This window comes from Epinephelus lanceolatus, chromosome 13 (genome assembly GCF_041903045.1).
Source record: "Epinephelus lanceolatus isolate andai-2023 chromosome 13, ASM4190304v1, whole genome shotgun sequence".
NCBI classification, from domain to species: Eukaryota; Metazoa; Chordata; class Actinopteri; order Perciformes; family Serranidae; genus Epinephelus; species Epinephelus lanceolatus.
The window spans coordinates 34,792,647-34,802,575 of record NC_135746.1 but is presented as its reverse complement, the minus strand read 5'-3'; the positions used below and the strand labels follow the sequence as shown (position 1 = coordinate 34,802,575).

The window sequence follows — 9,929 nt, the reverse complement described above, 5'->3', positions numbered from 1 at the left end:
TAAATCTAACCAATCAGCTCAACGAAGGCAACAAGTAGTAGCCAATCAGAGGACGAGGAGGGCGGGTCATGCCTTTGCCATCCTAGGAAAAGGTAGGACCCTAGGACCACCATAGATCAACACAGTTGCACAGAAACCTAATTTTAAAGACAGATTCCTTCAAAATCTCTTTTATTTAAAATACATGAAAGACTGACATTTTAGTAGAAATACAAGTAAATATGCAAGATAAAATGTTATTGACACAAAGATAAAGTATTTAAAGTAATAGAAACAGAACTTTGTACTGCACTACCCTCCTGAGACCCAAATTTTTGTTTGGTATGTATTTTTAATTTCTCCGAGCTGTTAGTTTGGATTAGTAGGACCTATTAAGCATTAAAAAACCTTAACATTGTCAACAATAATAAAGTCCCAGTGTCCACAAACAAAACGATAATAAAGTCCCAATGTCTTCAAATGAGCCGACGATAAAATCCCAATGTCTTCTAAGGAGTACTCCCTAATCAAAGACGTCTTAGCTTGTTACTGTTGCTAAAATTGGTAAATTTGTTGGCATATCAAACTACAAACTATTAATTGTAAATAACCAAGTTCAATCGGTAAAAATGTGATCAGGTTTGTAGCTTGCGACCACAAGCTGCAATTCTGATGGCTACCATTTTGTTTTTACATGGATTAGTGTATTGGGGTCTTACTACCACTATATAGCACAGAAAAGTGTCCACGGACGAGGACAACAGGTCTAAGTTAAGCAGAATGAAGTATAAGGTGCAGTAAACCCAAAATGTGACGTCCTCTTAAGCAGGATTTATACATGTGTGGCAGAACCCAATTTCCACCAGATGCGTGTTGGTTGCGTCTGCGCTCCAGCACAGCAACGGAGCTGATCCTCAGAAAAATCTACTCTTACTGATTTATTCATTACAAATAATTCTCATAAGTATTCCTCTGCAGGTGTTTTCCAAATGATGTGAGTGACCACTGCGTTATTGCAGGTGTCAGGGATACTAAAATTCCTAAGGTTAAGCCTTGCTATATTACAAAACGTGACAAAAAGTACTTAAGTGAACAGGGATTTAAGCAAGATTTGTACCTTATTGATTGGAGTAGGGTCTCCTTAGTACCTGACATTGAAGTGGCTTGGTCTTACTTTGTTGATTTGTTTATGCCAATCATAGATAAACATGCTCTTTTCAGGAAGTATAGAGTCAAAAGGTGGGATAACCCCTGGTTCTCTGAAGAGTTATCTAGTTTGATTCACGAAAGAAATCTTTGCTGGGCGAAAGCAAGGAAATCCAATTCTGATGCACTCTGGGCCACTTTTAGATGTTTAAGGAATAAATGTACTGCCTTAGTGAAGAAGGTGAAATCTAGTTTTTACCTTGCCCTTACAACAGAAACTTTAAATAACCCACAGAAGTTTTGGCAGACGATCAAATCCTTATCCCCAGATAACTCCTCTGGTCTCCCACCTTGCATTGTATCACATTCATCCACTGTCTGTGACAAAGCTGAGATACTCAACTGCTTTAATAAACATTTTGTTTCTTCTGGCTTTCTTTTTGACAAAGTATTTAAGTGTACTGCTACTCAGACCCCACTTGATATTGTGGAGCCTCCTCCATATAGTAAATTTGTTTTTAGGCCCTTCACTGTTACTGAAGTACATCAAGCCCTTATGAAGTTAGATCCTAAAGAAACAGCAGGTCCAGATAATCTCGGTCTATACTATTTAAAACTTGCTGCTGACTTCATTGCAGAACCACTGACATACAGTATATATTTATAATTTAACACTAATCTGTAATGAAATCCCTAAAATTTAGAAAATGGCTCATGTTCTTCCCCCTGGTGAGCCTTCAAGCCTCAGTACATACAGGCCAATTTCAAACTTGTCACCCCTCGCCAAGGTTCTGGAAAGCCTGGTTATTGATCAATTGAAGGACTTCTTACATAGTAATTTTATTTTATCATGTTATCAATCTGATTTTAGAAAATCCCGCAGTACAGTCACAGCAGCTACAAAAGTTGTAAAAGCTGTAAATGCTATTATTATGGCCCTACATTAAAAAAAACAACAACAATGTGCTTCTCTTTTTATTGATTTTTCTAAGGCCTTTGATACTGTGGACCATGATGTTACGAGGCATAGGTTGGTTAGTATAGGGCTGTCGGATTCAGCTGTGGCCTGGTCCTCTAATTACCTTTCAGACAGGTCTCAATGTGTTAAAGTTGATGGTTGTTCCTCTGATATCTCGGCTGTCCACAAGGGGGTGCCACAAGGCTCCATTTTAGGCCCACTGTTGTTTACTATCTATATAAACGATTTGGGTAAAAGTGTCCAAAATGCAAATTTCCATTTTTATGCCGATGACACTGTCATCTATTGTTGTGCAGGGACCTCGCAAAAGGCCTTAGAGTACTTGAAAGCTGCTTTTAAGGAAACTGAAGCCCAACTCCTGCAATTAAGACTTGTGCTTAATGCAGATAAAACAAAAATGATGATCTTTACTAAATCAAAAGAAAAAGCCTGTTGTCTTTCTGCTGTACACACATACCAAGGTGTCCCTATTGAGAGTGTTACTAATTTTAAATACCTGGGCTTCATTTTAGATGATAGCTTGTCTTTTAAACCACACATTGAAAATTTGGTCAAGAAACTAAAGGTAAGGCTGGGCTTCTATTTTCAAAATAAATCGTGTTTTTCTTTTATCTCTAAAAAGAAGCTTGTTGCTGCAACTTTTCTGCCGTTGCTATGGTGATGTATTGTATATGAACGCCTGTTCCACTTCACTGTTCATGCTGGATGCTAATTATCATGATGTATTGAGATTTATTACCTGCTGTAAATCACACACCCCTCACTGTTCTCTGTATGCTAAGGTAGGTTGGCTGTCCATGTCTGCTCGTAGGCTTCTCCAGTGGTACATCTTCATCTATAAAGCAATCATTGGACTACTACCTTCATACCTCTGTACATACCTCACTTTCACACACAATCCATCTTACAGCCTATGATCCAAGGACTGTCTATCTGCCTCAGTTCCCAGAGCTCGCACTGAGCTTGGGAAGAGGGCATTCATGTACTCTGCTCCCTCAGCCTGGAACGGACTTAAAAAAACTCTGAAGCTTCAGAGCTTCATTTCAATTAATGATTTTAAAACTCGAGTCACGGACTCTTTAATGGCTGAGATGGGAGTATGCAAATGCTTTGCTGCATAATGGAGATTTATTATTGCATTGATTGTGTATATTGATCATTGTATATTGTTTTATGGTGTGCATTGTGCTGTACACTAATCTGACCTTCCTTCCTCAGCGTCCCTATAATAATAGAAAAATAAAAATAATAAAAAATAAAATTAAATCAAAATTCTGTGTCATGACTTCTGAATATGCAAGGGGAGACACTACTACATTATTTTGTGTATCTGTCTATTGGTGAGGAATCATTGAAATGTAGACAAGGTTGTAACTTATCACACAAAACAAGACACTGCAAAAGAAAGGAATTTATGTTATTTTATTTGCTAACATATCCTAGGATATATAAAAAACATCAAAAACTCTGGTGACATTTAAGAGAGATGATATTTTATTAATTTCAGATTCAAAATAAAAGTATTCACACAAACACGTATTGAGAAAATAGGCAAGAACAGCTCTTCACCCTTCAAAAAAACAAAACAAAACAAAGAAAACAAAAACAAAAAGGATTAAAAAAAAAGCAGTTGCATTGCCCACCGCCACTTTACTGTTACCGTGGTACTGACAGTGGTACTAGAAATGGTACGACAGCTACTTGTTAGCTGTCGAGCTGGAGGTTCCCTGTTGATGCACAAATAAACTAAACAGCAGATGTGTTACAAACCTTTAACACGGAGAGAGAAACAGAGACAGAGAAAGACAGAGTCCCTAGGAAAAGGAAAAAAACTGCCTTCTTTCCTAACCACTTTTCCTTGACCTCGATGGAAAAGGACATGAGGTCAAGGAAAGATGTGAAGGAGAATTCATAAGGAGTTAGGAAAAGACACAAGAGAATCCAACTGCACATACACTAGGCTGGGTGGATGTTCAACTTTATTTTTTAAAAAAAAAACTGGGTAAACAATTCAGTTACAAGATAAAGATGCTTTTCTGTGTTTTGAAAGTAATGAGGTGGATAAATACATTTTTTTGTACGGATGATTTTAGTATTTTAGAATTTTTCCTTCAAGAACTGCAACAATATGGCACTACAATAAGAGACCTTGTGCATAAAAGACAATTAAGACTAACTATATGTCTGATAAATACCATATGAACAGAAGGGAACACCTCCCCACAAGTACCACAGGGAGGCAGAGACCCTCCTCCTCATTTCCTCACTACAATATCAAATTAACAGACAATACACTGCTCTGGATTGTATTAGACTGCAAATCAATCGCATATTATGAAACCTGACAAACATAGGGACAGGATGAAAAGAAGGCGTCTTGTACAGTAATGATTTGGAGCTTTATGCTGTGGCATCACTGTCACACACTTTTTAATGGACCAGACAGAATACAGAGTCACATACATTGATGGCAGATTTAACAGCTTTTTAATCAGGGAAAATACCCCCACTGACGTGTTTCCATGGTTACATGTATGCATTGGCATAAATAGTTTATGGGATATATGAGGCCTTTATCAGGATCAATTATGAGACACACACGTTTTCACGATCAGCAGATGGATTCATTATTGTAGCTGTTGAAACCTGCTAAAATCACATATCTGCTATCATAAAATCCTGTGGTTGGTTGTTTTCTTTTGCACCACAAAAGAACAGCACCAGAGTCTGACACCTTTTAAGGTCTTGGTTCAATTGTTTGGTCCACACCAGGGGTCGATTGACAGCTTTCACCCTAGCCCAAACAAACCGTACTAAGTGCGCAAACGAACCTGCTCTCATCTATGAAGAGAATGGGGTGCCAATGCCGGGCCTGCTAGTTCTGGTGCTCTCTGGTGAATGCCAATCAACCTTCACGGTGCTGGGCTGTGAGCACAGGTCCCACTAGAGGACGTCGGGCCCTCATGCCACCCTCATGGAGTCTGTTTCTGACAGTTTGGTTAGAAACATGCACACCAGTAGCCTGCTGGGGGTCATTTTGTAGGGCTCTGGCAGTGCTCCTCCAGTTCCTCCTTGCACATAGGAGCAGATACCGGTCCTGCTGCTGGGTTGATACCCTTCTACAGCCCTGTCCAGCTCTCCTTATGTAACGGCCGCTCTCCTGGTATCTCCTCCATGCTCTTGAGACTGTGCTGGGAGACACAGCAAACCTTCTTGCAACTGCACGTATGGATGTGCCATCCTGGTGGAGCTGGACTACCTGTGCAACCTGATTGGGCTGCAGGTGCCACCTCATGCTCCCAGTAGTGACAAGGACACTAGCAGAACACAAAACTAGAGAAGAATCAGTCAGGAAGGATACAGAGAGAGCAACTGTCTGTGGCCACCACATGTAAAACCATTCCCTTTTTTGGAGGTTGTCTTGCTTCTGTCTCTCCATTGCACCTGTTGTCACTTTCATTAGCACCAAAGCAGGTGAAACTGACTCACAATCTCTTGTTTCCTAAATGGACAGATTGATATCCCTGTAGTTTAACTGACTTGGTGTAATACTTTGACCATTAAGTGTTCCCTTAATGTTTTTTGAGCAGTGTATTAACCTACATGCACAAGCCTGTGCCTGTGTGTTGTACAGGTCTACACAGTCTTTGTATACTTACTTTTGTTTGTATGCTTGTTTTTGTTTGATACATATGTCTATGTTTCTCAAAAACTATTGAATAAACAATATAAAAAAAATCACATGTGGAAATGTCATTTCAAATGAACTCACAGTTGGTTACATAGAGTTACAGTTAAGCAGAATAAACAATGAGGTACAGCAAACTCAAACTGTAATGTTCTCAAATGAGGACGTTAAGTACAATACTTTAGTAAATGTACTTAGTTACATCCCACCACTGCACACAACACAGTATTAATACAACTGTATGAAATAAAATGATACATATGATATAATTACATTAAAGCATAATGATAATATAGTGTTATATAGTAACATCTTACCTTTATAAGTAATTTAATGGAATATAAAATAAATAGTATTATTACTTATTATACTGCTACTTCCACAGTACACAATATAATTGTATTGTTGTGAAGTGTTTGTTACAATGTGCATCATTTAGTCAAAAGGTTGTATTAAGAAGGTCAAGAATTAGATTTTCATATACTCAAGACTTTGTGCAGTTTGTAGAAAAGCCTCCAGATGGTGATAACACATACATAATATCTGAGTGTTCTGCATTTTTTCAAACTGATGTCTGACCTTTTCTAGCTTCACAAAAACTACTCCAGTGGAAAGTAACTGAGTACATTTACTCAAGTATTGTGCCTTAAGGGTTAATCTCATTATGTTATAGATCAGATACTTTATCCAGTATGGACAGTGGTATGAATATTAATACACTATAGATCAGATATTATACACAGTATAAACAGCAGTATAAATATAAAAATACACTATAGATCAGATATTAGTCCAGGGATACTCAACTTACATTGCCTGGGGGCCACTTTTGCAAAATGACAGGAGCCTATTGAGGCGTTTTTAACACAACGCTTTTGCCCCTTATGATTAAAGACCGAGGTTTTTGATCCACATCTGCTGCTGTTTCTCAGTGTTTTTCTTTCTTCCTTTTTTTACTCATACCCTTTGCATTCTACCATTTTTCGGGATTTAAAGTGTCTTTTGTTATTTCCCAGTTTGATCGATTATTTTGCCCCCAGTGGCCTGCCTTCCATCTGGACAATGCGCCTATGTATGATGTCTTATGAAGAGAAGCTATCCTTGTGTGCGCTCTAAGTTGCTAGCTAAATTAGCCATTAAAGACTTCCAGCTGGTCCTTCAGGAGGAGAACATGCAGCAGAATTTAATCTACTGAACCTTACAGTAGATAGCACACAGAATTCATACTCTGTTCCTCCTGGAAACAGGAATTGTCTGTGGACGAAGGCAGCCATCAGAACATGCAAAGACCACATATCAATGGCCTCAGAGAATTGAAGGCCCAAAATAATTTCTGGAGCTCTGTATGTGGAAGAAAAGCATCACAGTGTCATATTTTAAGGATTGAAAGAACATAGAGGGAACATCTAAACTAAACTAGATGAACAGCAACAGCAAGTACGGACATGAAGCTACTTTATTTTGGTGAAACTGGCTAACTACAAACTCACTCCAGTATGATAATAATAATCAGTGATCCTATAGGCCTTACCTGAAGAAACGGTTTTGCAGAAGCTTGCCCTGCTTGGCTTTAGACCTTGGTATGGCCAAGCCAAAGTCTATGAGCTTGACTCTGAAGGGTCGTGTCTGGTGATCCACTAGCATGATGTTGTCTGGTTTCAAATCTGTGTGGATCACTCCGATGCCTTTCAGTGCCTTGAGCGCTTTGGCCAGCTACAAGCACAAGGTCAGAGATACAGTTCAGAGAACGTACCACAGTCTGAAGTGTTCAGGGCTGTGCTGTACATTGGACGGGGCTGTGTTCATACCTGATGATGAGGTGATGGCGCTGACGTTACTCAAACACATCGAGGCACCGTTGGTCTTCCACATGTAGTTGTACATGCTGATGTCTAACATCTCAAAAACTAGTGCCCTTCCATGGCTCGTGTTGAAGCAGCAAAAGAACTTGACTATATTGTGCTGGATTAAGTTGAGGCGCTTGAACTTTTTCAACATGGAAATCTGGAGACATGACGAATGTTACAGTGACAGTTGATAAGTTCACATGTATAAAAGTCAGAAGAAAGTATGTCGAAGATTTATGGGACAATATTTAAAGGCAGAGCTTCATATTTTGCTTCAAACCCACCACAGATAGTTGCATTTCTACCAGCCCATTCTCACTCACATCTCATCAAATACCACAGCTTTATCAGTGGATGTCATAATATCTGATCTATAGTGTATTTTTATAGTTTTGAAACGATGAAATGATCAAGTACAAAACTGGGACTCAGTTGCATAGGAAAACGCAAAACACCAAGAACAGTTTATCAAATCCAAATCTTTAAGATGAGATAAGATACACCTTAATTGATCCCATAATTGAGAAATTCCAGTGTTACAGTAGTCAAGGAGAAAGAGTCAGATTAAAGATTTCAAAATTAAACTTAAAAAACTTAAATAACTAGGCATGCAAATAAGTACAAAAATAGAAGAGACGGCAATTTACTAAGGAGGTCGGGGCCAGACACATGAAGGCAGTCACTGATGGCAGAAAAGTCCATTCAGGGAAATCACACAAAAAAGTCCATAAATCCAAGCAGAGTCAAAAACGGAATCAAACACAAGGAAAAGGCTGGAAAGCATGAACACACGAGGCCGACAATGACAACATAGCAACTGAACGGTTGAAACACTGGGCTTTAAATACACTCGTCAGTCACTGACTACACACAGGTGAGTGGAAGAAGACACAGGTGAAGCACATGAGATAATTAATAAAGGCATACGGTGTACTGATATTTATACCACTGTCCATATCGTGGAGACTCTTAATGTTGTTAGTCCTCTTTGTTTTTCTCTTCTTCTAGCCAAGACGGCATATATTTTAGATATCAGACTTAACAAAAGAAAAGCAAACCCTGTAAATGAACCACAAGAAGCATGTATAGATTTTTAATGATCTGATCTTTATTATGTCTTCAGAAGGTATTGCATTCAACTTTCTGCTTCCCAACACCAGATGTCTTTATCTCTATGTGTTAATGCATTTAAAGTCACCGTCATTTCATTTCAGAATAAAGAAGCAGAGCATTTTAATATGAGACTGCAGCCTGTAAGACTGTCACTGTTGAAACAGGTTGTGGGATCAGTCTCTAAAAAGGTTCCAGGGGGTCCTCTTTGGTTTTGTTCTGCTGTACACCTTGCAGTGATGGAGGTACACTCTCCGGGTGTCGAATCCCAGTCACACGAGTGACATACAGGTGAATGTAGTCGGTTTCTCCAACTTGAACCTGCAAAAAAAACATAAGAAAATTGGACATCCAAAAATATATATTCATCTGGATCTTTTGATGCTGAACAGTGAAGATCTTTACCATCAAGGATGTGTATAACTGCTGTTCACTGTCCTGCCATGAATTCTAAGTGTCATAGGTCCAACTGGATGTCACAGTTAATTCAACATGTATGTTAAACAAAGACACACATCTGAGGCAGTCACAATATTATTTACCTTGATGACAAAGTGTTCTCCTCCACACAGATTCTTATTCCTGTATTTCACTGCTTTGTAATCTGCAAAGTTTTGGCCTGTTTGTTTCACCACCTCTCCCTTCACCTGTGTGTTAATGGAATTAAATATGAGGTCAATCCAGACTGAAATGCAAACCAAAGAGTTGTGTGAGGAGGTTATGAAGAATGAAGAGAGACTGAAGCTCACCTTATCACAAAATTCCTGAGTTCCCTCATTGGCATCCTTTGTCTCGCTCCATGCAAATATGTCCGCCTCTGGCATACCACCTCCTGAAGACATGTTGGCGATTGTCTCACGGTCCGTTGAAGTTAACTGAGAAGTCAACTGTCTGCTTACTTGTTACAGTTTCACCTGCTGTCACATATGCTTGTATTTATAAAGAGTAAAAGGCTTAATTTGTTGCCCTTGAACCAAAAAAAGTCTGTGGTGTTGATCTATATTCAGTAAAACTTGCTTCCAATAAAATCAACCAGGAGGCTGATCAGAAGTCCAATGCAAGACAGTTTATTCTTTGTCCAGAAATGGCATCCAAATAAACCTATCTGAGTTGGTGGTCCGGACCAAGAACTGAATCCAAAAGGCTCAGGAACTGACCTTAATATTCGGTCTCTCTCTCT

The 9,929-nt window shown here is 38.9% G+C and overlaps 1 protein-coding gene across 1 annotated transcript; it reads right to left on the bottom strand.

The window, feature by feature from the left end:
* Positions 1-8,725: 8,725 nt before the first annotated feature.
* LOC117271021 (stefin-C-like) lies at positions 8,726-9,929 on the bottom strand. The gene is made up of 3 exons (XM_033649092.2): positions 9,499-9,929; positions 9,292-9,396; positions 8,726-9,070 (listed from the first exon to the last, which is right to left on the bottom strand). Exons 1-3 carry the CDS (start codon positions 9,589-9,591, stop codon positions 8,933-8,935), a joined length of 336 nt encoding a protein of 111 aa, XP_033504983.1. The 5' UTR covers positions 9,592-9,929; the 3' UTR covers positions 8,726-8,932.

Excerpts from the sequence above, each read along its gene's own strand:
- LOC117271021 (XM_033649092.2), bottom strand. The coding sequence starts at position 9,591 with ATGTCTTCAGGAGGTGGTATGCCAGAGGCGGACATATTTGCATGGAGC. Across the intron at positions 9,397-9,498 it reads CTCAGGAATTTTGTGATAAG|GTGAAGGGAGAGGTGGTGAA; the intron begins GTGAGCTTCAGT and ends ATTAACACACAG. Across the intron at positions 9,071-9,291 it reads GAGAACACTTTGTCATCAAG|GTTCAAGTTGGAGAAACCGA; the intron begins GTAAATAATATT and ends TTTTTTTTGCAG.